This window comes from Pristiophorus japonicus, unplaced genomic scaffold (genome assembly GCF_044704955.1).
Source record: "Pristiophorus japonicus isolate sPriJap1 unplaced genomic scaffold, sPriJap1.hap1 HAP1_SCAFFOLD_476, whole genome shotgun sequence".
NCBI classification, from domain to species: Eukaryota; Metazoa; Chordata; class Chondrichthyes; family Pristiophoridae; genus Pristiophorus; species Pristiophorus japonicus.
In genome coordinates, this window is record NW_027254381.1 from 121,816 (window position 1) to 145,573 (window position 23,758).

Here is a 23,758-nt window from a genome sequence, read left to right on the forward strand (position 1 = left end):
GGAAGGCAAATGGAATGCTGGCCTTTATTGCAAGTGGGGTGGAGTATAAAAGTAGGGAAGTCCTGCTACAACTGTACAGGGCGTTGGTAAGACCACACCTGGAGTACTGCGCACAGTTTTGGTCTGGACTTGTCTCTATTCCCATGCCGAGGGGATTGCTACACCAGACGGGAGGGGCAACATTTAGGGACACTGATTCCCCACCAATTCCCATTCCCCTTCTTTCTGGTGGATAATGGAGGGACCACTGTGTGTAATGTGCAAGTCAGTAAGAATTGTCAGCAAGCTCTTTTTAATTGGAGATTTTATTTAGTGGAAACTTTGACACACTATTGTAGATTTTGTACCAAAGATCAATTTAGAATTAAAGTAAAAGTTCATAATTTAATTGAAAACTAAATTTCTATTGAGAGTTGCTGAATTAAGGCGAAAGCTAACACACAGCATTTCTTAAGTGGACACTGCAGCCCCAAGAACACAATCAGCAATATATCCAGAATATTAAAGTCCAGCCCAGTTATAGGGTTATTAACATCGGCAGAAATAAACCCCAAATGTCAGAATGAAACATAGAAAATAGGTGCAGGAGTAGGCTATTCGGCGCTTCTAGCCTGCACTGCCATTCAATGAGTTAATGGCTGAACATACAACTTCAGTACCCCATTCCTGCTTTCACGCCATACCCCTTGATCCCCCTAGTAGTAAGGACTACATCTAACTCCTTTTTGAATATATTTAGTGAATTGGCCTCAACAACTTAATGATACATGAACATGGTTCAGTCGGGATGTGATGAAAAGCAGCAATAACAGCAGAATCCCATCCCTGTAGTCACTTGTGAAGTCGCTGGTGTCTCAGCAGGGTGGATGACTCAGTGAATCCCTTCCCACACACTGAGCAGGTGAATGGCCTCTCCCCAGTGTGAACTCGCTGGTGTGTCAGCAGTGTGGATGATTGAGTGAATCCGTTCCCACATTCAGAACAGGTGAATGGCCTCTCCCCAGTGTGAACTCGCTGGTGTTTCAGCAGGGTGGATGACTGAGTGAATCCTTTCCCACACTCTGAGCAGGCGAATGGCCTCTCCCCAGTGTGAACTCGCTGGTGTTTCAGTAGGTTGGATTGCTCAGTGAATCGCTTCCCACACTGAGAGCAGGTGAACGGTCTCTCCCCAGTGTGAACACGTTGGTGTTTCAGCAGGTCGGATGATGCAGTGAATCCCTTCCCACACTCAGAACAGGTGAATGGCCTCTCCCCAGTGTGAATTCGCCGGTGCGTCAGCTGGCTGGATGACTCAGTGAATGCCTTCCCACACTCAGAGCAGGTGAAAGGCCTCTCCCCAGTGTGAACTCGTCGGTGTGTCAGCAGGTTGGATGACTGAGTGAATCCCTTCCCACACTCAGAGCAGGTGAACGGCCTCTCCCCAGTGTGACAGCGTCGATGCATTTCCAGCTCAGATGGTGATCTGAATATCTTCCCACAGTCATCACATTTCCACGGTTTCTCCGTGGTGCAGGTATCCTTGTGACTATCCATGGTTGGACAATCAGTTGAAGCCTCGCCCACTCACACAACACATTTACAGTTTCTCTGCGCTTTGAATGGTGCGATGTTTTTTCAGGCTGTGTAACTGGTTAGAGCTCTTTCCACAGTCAGTGCACTGGAACACTCACTTGGGTGTGTGTGTCTCGGTACCTTTTCAGTCAGGATGATAATTGAAATCTTTTCCCACAGACAGAACAGACAAACATTTCTCCTTCCACTTTCAAAGACCGATGATATTCAGCTCCTGATGAATCAACTGCCCCTGTCAGATCTTGATGCGATGTTTGGTTTGTGCTTCTTGTCTGAAAATCTCACCTCCTAATACGCTGTAAAAGGAGATAAAAAAACTCATCACTGTCAGTACAAGACAGAAATTCAGAATAGACACATCTAGTTTCCATGGAACATTTTTTCCTCTCTCGTTCTTCCAAAGCTGTAAATCCCTGTCCCACACATTGTTCCTCCTGCTGTGCTGAAATCCAAACCATCGCACATTTCTGGACAGTTTCTCCTGCACACACAGTTTTCACCACCAATTCAGGCTGGGTTTAGGTCTACACTCACTGGTTCTCCATCCCCCTCCTCCCCAGAATGTACAGATACTGGCTGGGTTCAGGTCTACACTCACTGGTACACTTCCTTCTCCAAAAGAAGTAGACTCTGGCTGAATTCAGTTCTACACTCACTGGTTCCTCTCCCCCGAGTGTGGTGATTCTGGCTGGGGTCAGTTCCACACTCACTGGCTCCCCTCTCCTCCCCTGTGTTCGGTTCTGCACTCACTCGTTCTTTCATCTCTCCTCTCCTGAGGGTGCTGACTCTGATTAGGTTCAGTTCTGCACTCACTGGTTCCCCTCCCTTGAAGGTGCTGACTCTGGCTGGGTTCAGGTCTACACTCACTGGTTCCCCTCCCTCTCCTTCCCTGAAGGTGCTGACTCTGGCTGGGTTCTGTTCCAGACATTGACATCCCTCACTTTGTTCCTGCACCAAGATGGCCACGCATGCGCCTTGCTACTCATTAAACCAAGATGACGGATCGCTGAACCTGCTTTCCTGCACAAACATGGCCGCCGTTAGCCTGGGCCTGTGACCGGGAGAAAGCCCCGAAACTGCAACCGGCGATATTTCGGTTCTTATTCCGGATTTGCGGCGGGCACCGGTTATTTATGAAGTCGCCCCGGCTCCCCGCTGGTCCATTACTCCGCTCCGTCCCGCTGAAAAACACAACTCTGAGGCGCCTGTCCGAAACATGTTTCCTCCGCCATTACAGGCACCGCGCATGCTCCAAACCCAGCCAGGGCCAGCGCCTGCGCACTGAGCTCCTGTAGTCTGGGTGAGGCACATTCACCCCGCGAAGAATGCTGGGTAAACTTACCGCCATTGGAAGCCCATGTTATTGAATGGAATATGATTTACTGGGATTGCATTGGTCACTGACCCATGTTCATTCTGGCAGTAAGACTTTGTTTCTGATGATCTCAATAACCCGTATATGTGGGCTGGAGATAAATATCCGACATAAATATTGAATAAATCAGCTTTGTTTCAAACACAGTGTGTCGAATATTTGATTTAGAAACATAGAAACATAGAAAATAGGTGCAGGAGCAAGCCATTCAGCCCTTCTAGCCTGCACCGCCATTCAATTAGTTCATGGCTGAACATGAAACTTCAGTACCCCCTTCCTGCTTTCACGCCATACCCCTTGATCCCCCGAGTAGTAAGGACTTCATCTAACTCCCTTTTGAATATATTTAGTGAATTGGCCTCAACTACTTTCTGTGGTAGAGAATTCCACAGGTTCACCACTCTCTGGGTGAAGAAGTTTCTCCTTATCTCGGTCCTAAATGGCTTACCCCTTATCCTTAGACTGTGACCCCTGGTTCTGGACTTCCCCAACATTGGGAACATTCTTCCTGCATCCAACCTGTCCAAACCCGTCAGAATTTTAAACGTTTCTATGAGGTCCCCTCTCACTCTTCTGAACTCCAGTGAATACAAGCCCAGTTGATCCAGTCTTTCTTGATAGGTCAGTCCCACCATCCCGGGAATCAGTCTGGTGAATCTTCGCTGCACTCCCTCAATAGCAAGAATGTCCTTCCTCAAGTTAGGAGACCAAAACTGTACACAATACTCCAGGTGTGGCCTCACCAAGGCCCTGTACAACTGTAGCAACACCTCCCTGCCCCTGTACTCAAATCCCCTCGCTATGAAGGCCAACATGCCATTTGCTTTCTTAACCGCCTGCTGTACCTGCATGCCAACCTTCAATGACTGATGTACCATGACACCCAGGTCTCGTTGCACCTTCCCTTTTCCTAATCTGTCACCATTCAGATAATAGTCTGTCTCTCTGTTTTTACCACCAAAGTGGATAACCTCACATTTATCACATTATACTTCATCTGCCATGCATTTGCCCACTCACCTAACCTATCCAAGTCACTCTGCAGCCTCATAGCATCCTCCTCGCAGCTCACACTGCCACCCAACTTAGTGTCATCTGCAAATTTGGAGATACTACATTTAATCCCCTCGTCTAAATCATTAATGTACAATGTAAACAACTGGGGCCCCAGCACAGAACCCTGCGGTACCCCACTAGTCACTGCCTGCCATTCCGAAAAGTACCCATTTACTCCTACTCTTTGCTTTCTGTCTGACAACCAGTTCTCAATCCACGTCAGCACACTACCCCCAATCCCATGTGCTTTAACTTTGCACATTAATCTCCTGTGTGGGACCTTGTCGAAAGCCTTCTGAAAGTCCAAATATACCACATCAACTGGTGCTCCTTTGTCCACTTTATTGGAAACATCCTCAAAAAATTACAGAAGATTTGTCAAGCATGATCTCCCTTTTACAAATCCATGCTGACTTGGACCTATCATGTCACCATTTTCCAAATGCGCTGCTATGACATCCTTAATAATTGATTCCATCATTTTACCTACTACTGAGGTCAGGCTGACCGGTCTATAATTCCCTGCTTTCTCTCTCCCTCCTTTTTTAAAAAGTAGGGTTACATTGGCTACCCTCCACTCGATAGGAACTGATCCAGAGTCAATGGAATGTTGGAAAATGACTGTCAATGCATCCGCTATTTCCAAGGCCACCTCCTTAAGTACTCTGGGATGCAGTCCATCAGGCCCTGGGGATTTATCGGCCTTCAATCCCATCAATTTCCCCAACACAATTTCCCGACTAATAAAGATTTCCCTCAGTTCCTCCTCCTTACTAGACCCTCTGACCACTTTTATATCCGGAAGATTGTTTGTGTCCTCCTTAGTGAATACTGAACCAAAGTACTTGTTCAATTGGTCTGCCATTTCTTTGTTCCCCGTTATGACTTCCCCTGATTCTGACTGCAGGGGACCTACATTTGTCTTTACTAACCTTTTTCTCTTTACATACCTATAGAAACTTTTGCAATCCGCCTTAATGTTCCCTGCAAGCTTCTTCTCGTACTCCATTTTCGCTGCCCTAATCAAACCCTTTGCCCTCCTCTGCTGAGTTCTAAATTTCTCCCAGTCCCCAGGTTCGCTACTATTTCTGGCCAATTTGTATGCCATTTCCTTGGCTTTAATACTATCCCTGATTTCCCTAGATAGCCACGGTTGAGCCACCTTCCCTTTTTTATTTTTACGCCAGACAGGAATGTACAATTGTTGTAATTCATCCATGCGGTCTCTAAATGTCTGCCATTGCCCATCCACAGTCAACCCCTTAAGTATCATTAGCCAATCTATCTTAGCCAATTCATGCCTCATACCTTCAAAGTTACCCTTCTTTAAGTTCTGGACCATGGTCTCTGAATTAACTGTTTCATTCTCCATCCTAATGCAGAATTCCACCATATTATGGTCACTCTTCCCCAAGGGGCCTCGCACAATGAGATTGCTAATTAATCCTCTCTCATTACACAACACCCAGTCTAAGATGGCCTCCCCCCTAGTTGGTTCCTCGACATATTGGTCTAGAAAACTATCCCTTGTGCACTCCAGGAAATCCTCCTCCACCGTATTGCTTCCAGTTTGGCTGGCCCAATCTATGTGCATATTAAAGTCATCCATTATAACTGCTGCACCATTATTGCATGCACTCCTAATTTCCTGTTTGATGCCCTCTCCAACATCACTACTACTGTTTGGAGGTCTGTACACAACTCCCACTAACGATTTTTGCCCTTTAATGTTCTGCAGCTCTACCCATATAGATATCACATCATCCAAGCTAATGTTTTCCTAACTATTGCATTAATCTCCTCTTTAACCAGCAATGCTACCCCACCTCCTTTTCCTTTTATTCTATCCTTCCTGAATGTTGAATACCCCTGGATGTTGAGTTCCCAGCCCTGATCATCCTGGAGCCACGTCTCCGTAATCCCAATCACATCATATTTGTTAACATCTATTTGCACAGTTAATTCATCCACCTTATTGCGGATACTCCTTGCATTAAGACACAAAGCCTTCAGGCTTGCTTTTTAACACCCTTTGTCCTTTTAGAATTTTGCTGTACAGTGGCCCTTTTTGTTCTTTGCCTTGGGTTTCTCTGCCCTCCACTTTTCCTCATCTCCTTTCTGTCTTTTGCTTTTGCCTCATTTTTGTCTCCCTCTGTCTCCCTGCATAGGTTCCCATCCCCCTGCAATATTAGTTTAACTCCTCCCCAACAGCACTAGCAAACATTCCCCCTAGGACATTGGTTCCGGTCCTGCCCAGGTGCAGACCGTCCGGTTTGTACTGGTCCCACCTCCCCCAGAACCGGTTCCAATGCCCCAAGAATTTGAATCCCTCCCTGCTGCACCACTGCTCAAGCCATGTATTCATCTGCGCTATCCTGCGATTCCTACTCTGATTAGCACGTGGCACTGGTAGCAACCCCGAGATTACTACTTTTGAGGTCCTACTTTTTAATTTAGCTCCTAGCTCCTTAAATTCTTTTCGTAGGACCTCATCCCTTTTTTTTACCTATGTCGTTGGTACCAATGTGCACCACGACAACTGGCTGTTCTCCCTCCCATTTCAGAATGTCCTGCACCCGCTCCGAGACATCCTTGACCCTTGCACCAGGGAGGCAACATACCATCTTGGAGTCTCGGTTGCGTCCGCAGAAACGCCTATCTATTCCCCTCACCATCGAATCCCCTATCACTATCGCGCTCCCAATCTTTTTCCTGCCCTCCTTTGCAGCAGAGCTACCTACGGTGCCATGAACTTGGCTGCTGCTGCCCTCCCCTGATGAGTCATCCTCCCCAACAGTACTCAAAGCAGTGTATCTGTTTTGCAGGGGGATGACCACAGGGTCATTTCTCCATAATCAGAGGAGACTAGTTGATGTTCTGTTACCCACTGTTCCAGTTTAGGGCTTTTTCTTACTCTAACTTATATCACTTCTCACCTAGTTCGCCTTCTATCATATCAAACCTCAAAATTGTTCCGTTTGAGTACATGACTTGTGGTTGCAGTAGACTTGACTGCAGTGTCTCACTTTACACTCAGCTGCAATCCTTTGAACAACCCCTTTATTGAACTATCTTGCATAAGGTTTGAAATCCGTTATTTCTGTATCAGTTAAGCCATTTTGGAACCGATTTAATTTAAAGAACTCATCCGCACATTTTGCATGTGCTAGCCTGTGAAATATTCCAATATTTGTAATTGCCATTGTCACAATCTCCGTTCCCTAGCCACTGACTCCATCCCTCTCCCAAACTTCTGTCTGATGCTGAACCAGACTGTTCGCAACCTTGGTGTTATACTTGACCTTGAAATAAGTTTGTGACCATATATCTGTAGCATAACGAAGATTGCTTATTTCCACTTCTGGAACATCGCCCGTCCACACTATTGCCTCAGCTCATCCACTGCTGAAGCCCTCATCCATGCCTTTGTTACCTCTGGACATGACTATTCCAACGCACTCCTCCCACATTCTACCCTACATAAACTAGAGTTGATCCAAAACTCGGCTGCCCATTCCCTAACTCGCAACAAGTCAAGCTCACCCGTCACCCCTGTTCTTGCTGAGCTGCATTGCCTTCTGGTTAAGCAGTCAGTGGGTGGGGATTGCTCTGTATCTGACCCATGCTGGACGTGCCCTGGGATATTGTAGACTGTGGTTTACTCTGTATCAACCCTGGTAGTGCTTGGGATAGGATGGAGTGAGATTTATTCTGTATCTAAGCCGTGCGGTACTGGTAGTCATGAAATCAGTGGTAGAGAAAATGCTAGAATCGATTATTAAGCACGTGGTAACAGTGCACTTCGGAAGTAATAACAGGATTGGGCAGAATCAACACGGATTTATGAAGGGAAAATTGTACTTGACAAATCTGTTAGTGTTTTTTGAGCTTGTTGTTGGTGTTTCGGGCAGTGGGGTATCGCCCCTTTGGAATTTTGCATTCCTTACTGCGACTTTTGATCGGCTCACGCTTTCTTGAGTTTACTACTCAGGCTTTCTTGCCCTTGTTCCTTCATTTATCCTCTTTAGTTATTTTCATTATTTTGAATTAATTTGATTAAGATTATGATCCTTTAGGTTCTAGTTTCTTTTTTGGTAAATTGAATTCTCTGATGCCCCCTGTTTATTGTGTCTGGACCACTGTGCTTTGTGTGTCGTTCTGGACACTGAAGCAATGCTCTGTATATAGATTAAATCTGGGGTGGGGTTAATATAGGTAATATTCTGTTCTAGCTTCCTCTTTTTAGTTGTTTGGGTTTTCTCCTGTCCATTATTTGCTGTATCAGAGATGCTGTGGCTTTGTGTGTCGTTCTGGACACTGACGCCTTGTTCTAATTTTATTCTGGATACTGGTGTACCATTCGATTTCGAGGGTTAGGGCCTTTGTTGTTTGGCACAGTGGGGTAATGTTCCTTTTGGAACTTTTATGGAAGTGTTTTATTAATAATTAAATTGATGGTAAATTGAGATTAACCAAGAGATTACATTGATGAAGATTGGATTGTATTTATATAAAGTCCCTCTTTGGGAGGTGTTGGGTTAGAAAGGGTTATTTTTTTTGGGGGGGGGTGGGTTGGGTTTGTCAATTAAAATTGGTTATTCGTTAGGATGTTAGTTCCTTACTATGTATTCAATTGATATTTGTGGAGTTAGGTAACTTATTAATTGTAAGTAAGCCAATTGTATTATTTGGATTTATTAATATTATTACCAGTGTTTTAAGTTAGGGATATTAATTGTGGAATTATTGTTATTGTTTAAGCTGTTCAAGGATCCTGTGGAACCTGCCTATTGGAAACGGAGCCTTGTTGCTGCTGTTGGGCAGAATGCTGATTGGTCACAAGCATGGAGCCGCGTGTCCCTGAGTCTGTGTCTTCCCATTTTATTCATTTAAAAATTTGTGAATTTGTGGATTAAGTTTTGGTTACATGGGTGGGGAGGGCGGGGGGGGATTTGGTGGGTTTGCTAAAGTTTTTTGGTTGTGGAGAGCGAGTCCATTGTTTATTTAATGGGGTTGGAGCGAGCGGTGGCTGAGGAAAAGAGTGTTTGAAGACCAGGCCCTCAAACCTACCACCAAACTCATGGTCTACAGGGCTATAGTAATAGCCGCCCTCCTGTATGGCTCAGAGACATGGACCATGTACAGTAGACACCTCAAATCGCTGGAGAAATACCACCAATGATGTCTCCCCAAGATCCTACAAATCCCCTGGGAGGACAGATGCACCAACGTTAGCGTCCTCGACCAGGCTAACATCCCCAGCATCAAAGCACTGACCACACTCGACCAGCTCCGCTGGGCAGGCCACATTGTCCGCATGCCAGACACAAGACTCCCAAAGCAAGCGCTTTACTCGGAGCTCCTTCATGGCAAACGAGCCAAAGGTGGGCAGAGGAAACGTTACAAGAATACCCTCAAAGCTTCCCTGATAAAGTGCAACATTCCCTCTGACATCTGGTAGTCCCTGGCCAACGAACGCCCTAAGTGGAGGAAGTGTATCCTGGAGGGTGCTGAGCACCACGAGTCTCATCGCCGAGAGCAAGCAGAAATCAAGCGCAGGCAGTGGAACGAGCGTGTGGCAAACCAGTCCCACCCATCTTTTACCTCAACGACTCTCTGTCCCACCTGTGAGAGTCTGGTTCTCGTACTGGAATGTTCAGTCATCTGAGAAATCACTTTTAGAGTGGAACAAGTCTTCCTCGATTCCGAGGGACTGCCGATGATGATGATGACCTCCGTTTGTTTTGCTGGGATCTCCGATTTTATATTTTTGAAAAATAAAATATTTTTGTTTTTGTGCAATTGTATCTTGCTGCGAGGTCTCGGTTAGGTTATGTGTGTGGGGGGGGGGAGAGGGTCACGGTTAGGTTGTGTGTGGGGGGGTCACGGTTAGGTTGTGTGTGGGGGGGGTCTCGGTTAGGTTGTGTGTGGGGAGGGTCATGGTTAGGTTGTGTGGGGGGGGTCTCGGTTAGGTTGTGTGTGGGGGGTCTCGGTTAGATTGTGTGGGGTTGTGGACTCTTTAATTTTTGTGGCTTTTAGGGATCGAGTGGTCAGGTCAATTCATTTTTAGTTATTTTTGGGCCTAGAGATGATTAAAAGCCTCGGGCTGGTTTTAACATGCGGCCGAGGAGGCGGGTTGGAGCGGAGGTCTTCTTGTTCCCGGGGAAGGGATTGGTTTCCGGATTTTGAAGGTGGTTGATTTTAAGTCGCTATTACCTTCTTTCAGGAAGATTGATTTATGTACTTTGATGTGCTGATTTTTATTTTTAAGATTTTAAATGTTATTCGTTATTTTTTGATTTATTTTAACAGTCTGTTTTTGGGTGAGGATTGTTTTAATGAGTAATTCAGTTGTAGGATGGGGAAGGGGGGTTATGTCCTTTTATAGTCTTAGCGGGTTGATCAGGGTCCTTGCCACGTTGGAGGATCGTGTGGAGGGGGGGGGGAGGGAGAATTTAGGAAGCACTTTTTCCTTTGATTGTTTTTAAATTTACTTTCATAAATCTTGTGTGTGTCATCATCATAGGTAGTCCCTGGGAATCGAGGAAGATTTGCTTCCACTCTAAAAGTGAATTCTCAGCTGACTGAATAGTCGAGGATCCGCAAAATCCTACAAATCCCCTGGGAGGACAGATGCACCAACGTTAGCGTCCTTGACCAGGCCAACATCAAAGCACTCACCACATTTGATCAGTTCCACTGGGCAGGCCACATTGTCCGCATGCCCGACATGAGACTCCCAAAGCAAGCGCTCTACTCGGAACTCCTTCACGGCAAACAAGCCAAAGTTGGGCAGAGGAAACGTTACAAGGACATCCTGATAAAGTGCAACATCCCCACCGACACCTGGGAGTCCCTGGCCAAAGATTGCCCTAAGTGGAGGAAGTGCATCCGGGAGGGCACTGAGCACCTCGAGTCTCGTCGCCGAGAGCAAGCAGAAATCAAGCGCAGGCAGAGGAAAGAGCGTGCGGCAAATTTGTCCCACCCACCCTTTCTCTCAACGACTATCTCTCCCACCTGTGACAGGTACTGTGGTTCTCGTATTGGACTGTTCAGCCACCTAAGGACTCATTTTAAGAGTGGAAGCAAGTCTTCCTCAATTCCGAAGGACTGCCTATGATGAACATTCCAATAAGAGAATTGCAGTCTCTGTCACAGGTGGGACTGGTTTGCTGCACGTTCCTTCTGCTGCCTACGCTTGATTTCTGCATGCTCTCGGCAATGAGACTCGAGGTGACACTCGAGATGTGTGTTCACGTAGCGGTTCGATGGCAATAGTATTGGGTAGGGTGGGGGAGGGGAGCAGAGAAATCACAGTCCCGCAGCAAACACTTATCCTACTAGTTCTAAATAGCAGTACAATTAGAGCTGGTACGGAGAACATTTTTTGTTAAGAACGAAGGGAAATGAGACATAGGCTTTTTTAAAAGAAAAAGACCAGCACGGTGGGTTGAAAGTGTGGAGAGAGTGAGGAAGAAGTCTTCTAAGGGTGGGGGGAGAAAAGTAAGGTGGGGGGTGGGATTTATATTCACTTCACGATCTATCGTCTAGGTTGCTGATTGTAGTCTATAGGCCTAATGTTTCACCCTTTCTGGGGCTTCATCAGAGACCCAGGAAAAGCAAGTGGGTCGGGGGGGGGGTTCAAGGGTCAGAGGGTATCAGATCGATAACCTTACAGTGAGAGATTATGGAGGGTTTAGAGCTCCCTACCTTCCACCAGGTCAGTCGGAACGAGAAGGGCTGGGATGAGGTGTTAATTGTGTGCTTTGTTTGGTGTTATGGTTCTTGTTTATACTCCTGGTGTTGTCTCTGTGTGCTCAGTGGTCCTCTCTGTTTGTTAGGTATAAATGTGGAGCTCTGCCCCCTTTTTGTTGTGTTTGTGTTTGTGTGATGACTCACCTGGTTGAATGTCCTGGTTTGGGTTTGGGGTTTTTTGTGGGGGTCTAATGTTTTGATTTACTGACAGTTTGTTTCTTTTAAGTCTTTTACCCCATTTTCCCCTTACTTCCTGTAAATTTTTGATTTTAATAAATTATTTTTTTTTTTAATAAAAATTTTTTGTTTTTTTGTTTTGTACTTTTTTTGGTTATGTTATAGTTTGTGGGTTAATTCTGTGATGTTTTTGTTATTATCATCTTCGTTCAATCCAGTGTTTTGTTTTAATTTCAGTTTGGTTCCCTACGTCATCTGTTGTCCCCGATTGTTGTACACCCTTCGGTTTCCTGGTCTGCTCGGGGGGAGGGCAGTTTAGGTCTCTGTTTTACACACATTTCTGTTTAGTTCCTGTTTCCTTGAGGAGGAGGAGAGAAGGGCTGGGGGTTGATTTAGGGGCATTTAGAGTTAGGTCTTGGGGTTAGGGTCTGCATTAATATGTTTTAGATTAGGGTTCAGTCTTGGGGGTCTCGGGTCTGGGGTTAGGATTGGGTTTGCGAGCTGTGGGGTGGGCTGTTCAGGTTTTCGGGGTTTAGGATCCAGAGTTAGGGTTGGGGTTTTGGGGTTGGGGTCTGGACTGTTATGTTTTATGTTGGGGTTAGATTTTAGTGGGGTTAGGGTCCTGGGTTAGGGTTTGGTTTTGGGGCTGGGTCTGTGTTTACAAGTTTTAGGTTTAGGTTTATGAGGGTTAGGGTTTGGAGTTCGGGTTAGGTTTTAGGGCTGGAGTATAGATTTAAAGGTTGCAAGTTTTAGGTTTAGGTTTCTGAGAGTTAGGGTCTGGAGTTCAGATTAGTTATTTTCATTGTTTTAAATTATTTTAATTAAGAGTATGATTCTTTCTGTTCTGGTTTCTTCTTTTTGGTAAATTGGATTCTCTGTTAAGGTTTGGGACTAGTTTTAGCGTTTATTGTTAAGGTCTGAGAACTAGGATTGGGTTCAGGGGTTATGGTTAAGGCCTGGGAGTTAGGCTATTCTGTCACAGTGCCGCCCACCACAGAGAAATGATCTGGGCTTGGGTATATGGGGCACATGATCAAAATCTCCAGGGAACGCCAAAAAGGGCCCATGGCCAACTGTGAAGAGGACTTTAAGTGCCTTCATTGTCAATACACAGGTTAGTAATTGGGGCAGGTTGATGTGAAATGAAATTTAATGCAGAGAAATGTGCTGCGATAGATTTTGAGAGGAAGAAAATGGGAGGAAATGTACATTAAATGGTAAAACTTTCAATAGAGTAGAGGAGCAGAGAGATTTAGGGTTGTAAGATTCTAGCTAATTCCTTGTCTTATTAAGGATCAAGGGTCTAGTGTTAGAACACAAGAAATAGGAGCAGGAGTGGGCCATCTGGCCCCTCGAGTCTGCTCTGCCATTCAATAAGATCATGGCTGATCTGATCCTGGCCTCAACTCCACTTCCCTGCCCGCTCCCCATAACCCTTCACTCCCTGATCTTTCAAAACTCTGTCTATCTCCACCTTAAATATATTCAATGATTATCAGCAACTTTAATATCTTAAGAACTATAATTTGACCAGATTCTCTGTGTTCTACCACATCAGAGTAAAGATGCAAGTCCCGCGTGTCCATAGTAACTGACACCAGGTCAGCCCGCTGGATGCCCTGAGATTGATCTCCGGTGTCTCCAGTCCCGACTGCCCCCTTACATCAGTCTCCCCTCACTTTTATACCCTGCACTGATCCACCTCTGGCACCGGACTCTTCTTTGTCTTCCCAGCTGGGTTTTGTCAGGAAGCGAGGAAAAGACAGCTGGAATTTCTCGAATCTGTGATTTACAAGGACACTTTCCCTGGTTCCCAGCAGTTACTTTTATTCAGTAATTTTCTCATTATCCCTAAACTCCCCTGCCTGCTGTTAGTTGTTATTATAGTTTCACAATTATAGGTATAAACAAAACATGTTATAATCTAATCTATTGTGTTACTCACTCTGGTTTAAGTTTACATTGTGGTTACTAACAGACAAACCCTGTTCTTTCCCCTGATCTGATTACAGATTGCAACAGTGGGTTCAGTGAATGAATGGTGGATAGAGGTGAACCGATGGATGTGGTGTATTTGGATTTCCAAAAGGCATTCGATAAGGTGCCACACAAAAGGTTACTGCAGAAGATAAAGGTATGCGGAGTCAGAGGAAATGTATTAGCATGGATCGAGAATTGGCTGGCTAACAGAAAGCAGAGAGTTGGGATAAATGGGTCCTTTTCGGATTGAAAATCGGTGGTTAGTGGTGTGCCACAGGGATCGGTGCTGGGACCACAACTGTTTACAATATACATAGATGACCTGGAAGAGGGGACAGAGTGTAGTGTAACAAAATTTGCAGATGACACAAAGATTAGTGGGAAAGCAGGTTGTGTAGAGGACAGAGAGAGGCTGCAAAGAGATTTAGATAGGTTAAGCGAATGGGCTAAGGTTTGGCAGATGGAATACAATGTTGGAAAATGTGAGGTCATCCACCTTGGAAAAAAAAAACAGTAAAAGGGACTATTATTTGAATGGGGAGAAATTACAACATGCGGCGGTGCAGAGGGACCTGGGGGTCCTTGTGCATGAATCCCAAAGTTAGTTTGCAGGTGCAGCAGGTATTCAGGAAGGCGAATGGAATGTTGGCCTTCATTGCGAGAGGGATGGAGTACAAAAGCAGGGAGGTCCTGCTGCAGCTGTACAGGGTATTGGTGAGGCCACACCTGGAGTACTGCGTGCAGTTTTGGTCACCTTACTTAAGGAAGGATATACTAGCTTTGGAGTGGGTACAGAGACGATTCACTCGGCTGATTCCGGAGATAAGAGGGTTACCTTATGATGATAGATTGAGTAGACTGGGTCTTTACTTGTTGGAGTTCAGAAGGATGAAGGGTGATCTTTTAGAAACATTTAAAATAATGAAAGGGATAGACAAGATAGAGGCAGAGAGGTTGTTTCCACTGGTCGGGGAGACTAGAACTACGGGGCACAGCCTCAAAATACGGGGGAACCAATTTAAAACAGAGTTGAGAAGGAATTTCTTCTCCCAGAGGATTGTGAATCTGTGGAATTCTCTGCCCAAGGAAGCAGTTGAGGCTAGCTCATTGAATGTATTCAAGTCACAGATAGATAGATTTTTAACCAATAAGGGAATTAAGGGTTACGGGGAGCAGGCGGGTAAGTGGAGCTGAGTCCACGGCCAGATCAGCCATGATCTTGTTGAATGGCGGAGCAGGCTCAAGGGGCTAGATGGCCGACTCCTGTTCCTAATTCTTATGTTCTTATGTTCTTATGATGTCTTGCCATGGTGACCTGTCTGCAGTGAATTGATTGTTTGAGTTTCGAACTCAGACTCAACTTCTCTCTCCCATGATGCACATTATATCAGTCAGTTTATGTCTGTGTTTTAGCCATGCAATGTTAATATTTCTAAAACCTACAAGGGTTTCAGTTAGACAATCTTTAAAAGTAGGAGGACAAGTTGGTAAAGTGGTTAAACAGCACATGGTCCTAGGTTTTATAAATAGGGGTGTGGAGTACAAAAGGGCAGAGGGCATGTAAACCTGCACAAATCATTGGTTAGGCTGCAGTTCGAATATTGTGTCAGGTTTTGGGGATCTTACACCAGGAAGGATGTCGAGGCCATGGAGAGGGTGCAGAGAGATTCACTGAGATGATACCAGGGAAGAGAGGCTTTAGTTATCAGGGGAGATTGGAGAAACTGGGGCTCTTTTCATTAGAACAAAGGGGAATTGGAGATCGGAGGGAGGCGTTCAAAGTTTGATCAGGTAAATGAGGAAAAACTATTTCCACCAGTCGGTGAGTCAGTAACTCGAGGGCATCAAATTCAAATCATCACCCAAAGGCTCAGACCCAGAGAGGAACTATCGAACACACTGTACAACAATGTTCGGGACACTCACTGTCCCTCCGGATCTGTGTCCAGGGGAGGAACTGATGGGTTTCTCTTATCTTTGGGTTAAATTTTGTTCTCATCGAGGTGATGGATGTCACTGCCATGGAATAGTGTATTCTGAGCACCAAGTGTCTGTCTGAAACACTCTCCAGTCAGGTACAGCACAGGTTAGATACAGAGTAAAGCTCCCTCTACACTGTCCCATCAAACACTCCCCCATCAAACACTCCCAGGGCAGGTACAGCACAGGATTGCTGCACTGTCAGTGTTGCCATCTTTCAGATGAGTCGTTCAACCGAGGCCCCATCAGCTCTCAACCAGTATCATTCAAACAGATTATCTGGCCACTGCTGTTCATGGCAGCTTGCTGTGTGCAGATCATCTGCTGCATTTCCTATACTACAACAGTGAATGCACTTCAAATGTACTTTGGAGTTGTTAGCACGAATGTACCTTCCAAAAATCACTCGTCACTCAGGGTCGGTCCATACATCAAAACGGTTTATTACGCCGGCGGGGAGATGAAGCAACTGGTGGGTCCAGGTACCTCTCTCCGCCGAACAAAGGGTTTCATGGATTTTTATATGTTTTACAACAGTTTACTGCAGTTACATCAGCCCATTTCGGCCGGACACTATCCAATTATATTGATTATAGATTACATGTAGATTCAAATAGACCAATAGATGTGGTCTCTAACCATTATGTGACTGCGTGATTGTCTCATGTGTTTCTAAGGATTATTCATGATCTTGTGACATGGTCTGGGCCCCTCCCTTATCTTACTGTCCTTGGGTGCTCTCTTTGGGCAGTCTCCTTATCTTAGTCCTGTTACAGAGTCGTATTGTTCTAACATGGACCGGGACGTCTCGTCTGTGGCCTATTAGCCCGATGATTAAGAACATCTGCAGAGCTCATGTGTATCCCTGCGTGAGAAAACAGCAGTTATCAGTAACTAAGAATGCAGCCTCTTTTTGCTGACTGAAATCCCTTGGGACTTTGCTAATCCACAAGGAGCCATCTTTATACATTTTACACACGCATTTAATACTACAATTACATTTTTCGTTCTAACATCTATGCTACAGGTGCCGTTGCCCTAGGGGAAAATCTTTCTCGATAACAGTGTTGTTGTACTTCATTGGCTGTAAAGCACTTTGGGACACCCTGAGGTCATGTGAGGTGCTACATAAGGACAGGTCTTTGTTAAATGAAGGAGAAAAGTTCCAAAAAAGGAACAGTTGGCAACAGGACAACAATTATTCTCCTCTTATATTGAAGAAATCAAGGAATGGACATACTGTGTGTTGGAACCAAAGCTGATTTATTTGTCAGATATCCAGAAAATTAAACTCCAACCCAGTTACAGGGGAAACACAGCCCGACTGGGACTGAGCTGTGTTCATTCTGACAATGTGATTCACAGCAGAATACAAACCCTGCAGTCACTTGTGAACGCGCTGGTGTCTCAGCAGGTCGGATGATGTAGTGAATCCCTTCCCGCATTCAGAGCAGGTGAACGGCCTCTCCCCAGTGTGAACTCGCTGGTGTCTCAGCAGGTCGGATGATGTAGTGAATCGTTTCCCGCATTCAGAGCAGGTGAACGACCTCTCCCCAATGTGAACTCGCTGGTGTCTCAGCAGGCTGGATGACTGAGTGAATGCCTTCCCACACACGGAGCAGGTGAACGGCCTCTCCCCGGTGTGAACTCGCTGGTGTTTCAGCAGGGTGGATGAATCACTGAATCCCTTCCCACAAATGGAGCAGGTGAACGGCCTCTCCCCAGTGTGACTGCGTCGATGAGTTTCCAGCTCAGACGGGTAACTGAATCCCTTCCCACAGTCCCCACATTCCCATGGTTTCTCCATTGTGTGGATGTCCTTGTGTCTTTCCACGTTGAACGATCAGTTGAAGCCTCGTCCACACACACATGTGTACAGTTTCTCCCCACTGTGAAAGGTGCGATGTTTATTCAGGCTGTGTAACTGGTTAAAGCTCTTTCCACAGTCAGTGCACTGGAACACTCTCACTCGGGTGTGTGTGTCTCGGTGCTTTTCCAGTCACACTGATGTTTGAAATCTATTGCCACAGACAGAACAGACAAACATTTCTCCTTCCACATTCAAAGGCCGATGACATTCAGGTCCTGATGCATCGAGTGACTCTGTCGTGATGTTTGGTTCCAATTCCCCGTCTGTAAATCCTCCCCTTCTAACACCCTGTAAAAGGAGTTTACAAAACTCACTACTGTAAGGGCAGGATAGAAATTCAGAACAGACAATTCGAGTTTCTACGCTACATTTTTTCCTCTCGTTCCCCCAAAGCTGTAAATCCCTGTCCCACACACTCTCCCTCCTCCCGGAGCTGAAACCCAAACCCATCGCACCATCTCCATCATTTCTTTCTTCTCGCTGTTTTTCCCCTCCCCTGAAGGTGCTGACTCTGTCTGGGCTCAGTTCTACACTCACTGGTTCCCCTCCTCTGAAGGTGCTGACTCTGGCTGGGTTCACGTCGACACTGTATTCTATGGGTATTCTGAACACCGAGTGTGTGCCTGAAACATGTTCTGGTCAGGTACAGAGTAAAGCTCCCTCTACACTGTCCCATCAAACACACCCAGACCAGGTACAGCACAGGTTAGATACAGAGTAAAGTTCCCTCTACACTGTCCCATCAAACAAGTAGAAAGTGAATTTGGAGTCAGAGGAAACAAGCAAGACAAAAGGGTAAAAAAAATTGAAAAGCTCTTTGTCTAAATGCACGTAGCATTCGTAACAAAATAGATGAGTTGACGGCACAAATAGATACAAATAGGTATGATCTGATAGCCATTACAGAGACATGGTTGCAAGGTGACCAGGACTGGGAACAAAATATTCAGGGGTATTTGACAATTCGGAAGGACAGACAGAAAGGAAAAGGAGGTGGGGTAGCACTGTTAATAAAGGATGGGATCAGTGCGTTAGAGAGAAACGATATTGGCTCAGAGGATCAAGAGGTTGAATCAGTTTGGGTGGTGATCAGGAATAACAAAGGGTGCACATAGTCTATAGGCCCCCGAACAGTAGCTACATGATTGGATGGTGTATAAATCAAGAAATAATGGAGACTTGTAAAAAAGGAACGGCAATAATCATGGGTGATTTTAACCTTCATATGTTTTGGTCTCTGTATTTAAGGAAGGATATACTTGCATTGGAGGCTGTTCAGAGAAGGTTCACAAGGTTGATTCCAGAGATTAGGGGGTTGACTTATGAGGATAGGTTGAGTAGGTTGGGCCTCAACTCATTGGAGTTCAGAAGAATGAGAGGTGATCTTATTAAAACTTATAAGATAATGAGGGGGCTCGACAAGGTGGATGCAGAGAGGATATTTCCATTCATAGGGGAAACTAAAACTCGAGGACATAGACCTAGAATAAGGGTCCGCCCTTTTAAAACTGAGATGAGGAGAAATTTCTTCTCTCAGAGGGTTATAAATCCATGGAATTCTCTGCCCCAGAGAGCTGTGGCGGCTAGGTCATTGAATATATTAAAGGCGGAGAGAGACAGAATTTTGAGCGATAAGGGAATAAAGGGTTATGGGGAGCGGGCAGGGAAGTGGAGCTGAGTGCATGATCAGATCAGCCATAATATTGAATGGCGGAGCAGGCTCAAGGGACCAAATGGCCTACTCCTGCTCCTATTTCTTATGTTCTTAAACATTTCCAGGGCAGGTACAGCACGGGTTAGATACAGAGTAAAGCTCCCTCTACATTGTCCCATCAAACACTCCCAGGGCTGGTACAGCACTGGTTAGATACAGAGTAAAGCTCCCTCTACACTGTCCCATCAAACACTAAACCCAGCCCATAATGAGCAGGGCTCAGGGAGGTTGGTTGCTAGGCACTGCAGTGATGTCATAAAGCAGGGCCATTCAGCCCAGCTGGTCCTCTCCTTGTCCCTTTAAAGGTGGAGAGCTGGGACATCCTGTCTCAACACACATCCCCCCTGTTCATACTGAGAATCCCTGGGGAAGGCCCAAGGCCCAGAATGTGGAACATAACCAAGGGGGAAAGAGAAGAGAAGGGGAGGTAAATCAAGGAGTCGGGACTGAGGACCACCAAGCTTCAGTTTTAGAGCCTGTAGACTTCAGAGGGGGAAGATTGAGTTCAGTAGTTTCAGGATCCAGGGAGAGAGCAAGGCACAAGGCACATTGCACAAATTCTTCTTATTTTATCCTTCTCTCCTCTCCTCCCCTGAAGATGCTGACTCTGGCAGGGTTCAGTTCTACACTCAATGGTACTCCTCCCCTGAAGGTGCTGACTCTGGCTGGGTTCAGTTCGACACTCACTGGTTCCCCTCCCTCTCCTCCCCTGAAGGTGCTGACTTTGGCTGGGTTCAGTTCTACAATTACCAGTTTCTCTCCAATATGTGACCCATGTGCCCAATCTCTATGTGTGAACCTCGACAGTGAGTGTCGACAGGCTATTCCACTGTCCTCACTTGAGGCCTCACACGTGCATTTTCCAGCAGGGTCACAGGACCCTGCTCCCAATGGCTCAGTGGGTAAAGGTATGCCCAGTGTGACAGTCATAGGAACAGGAGGGACCCAGGTTTAATCCTGTCTGCATTTCCTCCCCTTCTAATCCCCTGTAAAAGCTGTTTACAAAAGTCATCACTGTAAGTAGGAACATAGGAACAGGAATAGGCCATTCAGCCCCTTGAGCCTGTCCCACCATTAAATGAGATTGTGGCTGATCAGTATTTTAACTCTGTCTACCTGCCTTGGTTCCATCGCCATTAATACACTTGCTTAAGGACAATCTATCAATCTCAGTTTTGGAATTTTCAATTGGTCTCCAGCCTCCGTTTTATGGGGAACAGAGTTCCAGATTTCCATTCGACTTTAAGAGCATAAGAAATAGGAGCAGGAGTGGGTTAAACAGCCCCTCGAGCCTGCTGCATCATTCAATAAGATCATGGCTGATCTTCTACCTCAGCTCCACTTTCCCACACTATCCCCGTATCCCTTGATTTCTTTAGTGTCCAAATATCTATCGATCTCAGCCCTGAATACACTCAACGACTGAGCATCCACAGCTCTTTGGGGCAGAGAATTCCAAAGATTCACAACCCTTTGAGTGAAGACATTTCTCCTCATCTCAGTCCTAAATGGCCGTCCGTTATCCTGAGACTATAACCCCTAGTTCTAGACTCTCCACCCAAGAGAAACAGCCAATCAGCATTTGTGTGAGGAAGTGCTTCCTGACATCACCCTGAACGGCCTGGCTCTGATTTTAAGGTTGTGACCCCTTGTTGTGGGCTCCTCCACCAGAGGAAATCGTTTCTCTCCATCCACCCTATCAACTCCTTTAATCTTAAACACCTCAATTAGATCACCCTTTAATCTTCTATATTTCTCATCATTTACAAACATCATCATTGTAAGTACAGGATCATAGAACCACAGCAGTTTACAGCATTGAAGGAGGCCATTCAGCCCATCGTGTCTGTGCCGGCCGACAAAGAACTATCAAGCCAAACCCCACGTTTCAGCTCTTGGTCTGTGGCCTTGTAGGTCACGGCACTTCAAGTGCATATCCAAATTCGTTTTCAATGCTCCGAGGGTTTTTGCCTCCACCACCCTCTTAACCTCCTACCACTTTAAATCTACGCCCCCTGGTTGTTGACCCTCTGCTAAGGGGAATAGGTCCTTCCCCATCCACTCCAACTAGGCCCCTCATAATTTTAGACAGCTCAATTAGGTCGCCCCTCAGCCTCCTCTGTTCCAAAGAAAACAACCCCAGCCTATCCAATCTTTCCTCATCACTAAAATTCTCCAGTCCAGGCAACATCCTCATAAATCTCCTCTGTACCCTCTCCAGTGCAATCACATCTTTCCTGTAATGTGGTGACCGGAACTGTACGCAGTACTCCAGCTGTGGCCTAACTAGTGTTTTATACAGTTCAAGCATAACCTTCCTGCTCTTGTATTCTATGCATCGGCTAATAAAGGCAAGTATTCGATATGCCTTCTTAACCACCTTATCTACCTGTCCTGCTACCCTGAGGGATTTGTGGACATGCCCCCCAAGGTCCCTTTGTCCCTCTACACTTCTCAGTGTCCTACCATTTAATGTGTATTCCCTTGCCTGTTCGTCCTCCCCAAATGTATTACCTCACACTTCTCCAGATTGAATTCCATTTGCCACTGTTCAGCCCAACTGATCAGTTCATTCATACCTTCCTGCAGCCGACAGCTTTCTTCTTCATTATCAACCACACAGCCGATTTTAGTATCATCTGCAATTCTTAATCATACCCCATACATTCAAGTCGAAATCATTGATATATACCACAAAAAGCAAGGGACCTAGTACTGAGCCCTGCGGAACCCCACTGAATACGGCCTTCCCGTCACAAAAACACCCATTGACCATTACCCTTTGCTTCCTGACTCTGAGCCAATTTTGGATCCAACTTGCCACTTTGCCCTGGATCCCATGGGCTTTTACTTTCATGACCAGTCTGCAATGTTGGAGCTTATCAAATGCCTCATGGAGCTTATCAAATCCATATGCACTACAGAAAACGCACTACCCTCATCAACCCTCTTTGTTACCTCCTCAAAAAATTCAATGAAGTTAGTCAGATCCAACCTTCCCTGAACAAATCCATGCTGGCTGTTCTTTATTAATCCGTGTTTTTCTAAATGAAGATATATCCTGTCCCTTAATGCTGGGGTATATAGAGACCCAGCTAAGAGAGCCCTATACAGCCAGCGCCTCACAGCCAATCTGGCGTGCCTTGATGACCCTGAGATGCTGAATACCCACAGCGCTTGGTCTGCCCTCCAGGTCTCTTTAACCAGTGGCTGTGAAGAGACACTTGGTCACTCAACCAGGAAACATCAGGACTGGTTTGATGAAAATGATCAAGAGATCGAAGAAGTAATAGATCGCAAGCGCAAAGCATTTCTGAGCCTCAAACAACAATCCAACTCGGGAGCTGCAAAACAACATTACAAATGGCGCAAGTCTCAGGTCCAACAAAAAATCCGGGACCTAACGAACAGGTGGTGGATGGAGAAAGCACAGGAGATACAACAACTGGCCGATAGTCACGGTATGCGAGGATTCTTCACGACAGTCAAGGCCACCTACGGTCCAAACTCCCAAGGCCCTACCCCACTCCTGGCCAAGAACGGGGAAACACTCATCAAGGACACCGAGGCTGTCAGGGCCCGATGGAAGGAGCACTTTGAAGATCTCCTCAATCAAGACTCTGCCTTTGACTCGAGTGTTCTCGACTCCATCCCGCAGCATCTCAGTGAAACTCCAACATTGCACGAGGTAGGCAAAGCCATAAAACAGCTCAAGAACAACAAGGCTAAGGGCAAAAAACGTTAGTGGGAGTTGTGTACAGACCTCCAAACAGTAGTAGTGATGTTGGGGAGGGCATCAAACAAGAAATTAGGGGTGCATGCAATAAAGGTGCAGCAGTTATAATGGGTGACTTTAATATGCACATAGATTGGGCTAGCCAAACTGGAAGCAATACAGTGAAGGAGGATTTCCTGGAGTGCATAAGGGATGGTTTTCTAGACCAATATGTCCAGGAACTAACTAGGGGGGAGGCCATCTTAGACTGGGTGTTGTGTAATGAGAGGGGATTAATTAGCAATCTCATTGTGCGAGGCCCCTTGGGGAAGAGTGACCATAATATGGTGGAATTCTACATTAGGATGGAGAATGAAACAGTTAATTCAGAGACCATGGTCCAGAACTTAAAGAAGGGTAACTTTGAAGGTATGAGGCGTGAATTGGCTAGGATAGATTGGCGAATGATATTTAAGGGGTTGACTGTGGATGGGCAATGGCAGACATTTCGAGACCACATGGATGAACTACAACAATTGTACATCCCTGTCTGGTGTAAAAATA

General features: G+C 45.8%; 1 protein-coding gene across 1 annotated transcript in view; it reads right to left on the bottom strand.

Moving 5' to 3' along the window:
- Positions 1 to 461: 461 nt before the first annotated feature.
- Positions 462 to 23,758, bottom strand: part of LOC139252673 (zinc finger protein 135-like) — a 38,285-nt gene continuing 14,988 nt past the window's right edge. The window contains exons 4-6 of the mRNA XM_070873446.1: positions 17,282 to 18,053; positions 1,596 to 1,665; positions 462 to 1,510 (exon numbers count right to left, since the gene is read on the bottom strand). Of these exons, the coding sequence (XP_070729547.1) occupies positions 832 to 1,510; positions 1,596 to 1,665; positions 17,282 to 17,702 (1,170 nt within the window). The 5' untranslated portion in view covers positions 17,703 to 18,053 and the 3' untranslated portion in view covers positions 462 to 831. The remainder of the gene's footprint in view (positions 1,511 to 1,595; positions 1,666 to 17,281; positions 18,054 to 23,758) is intronic.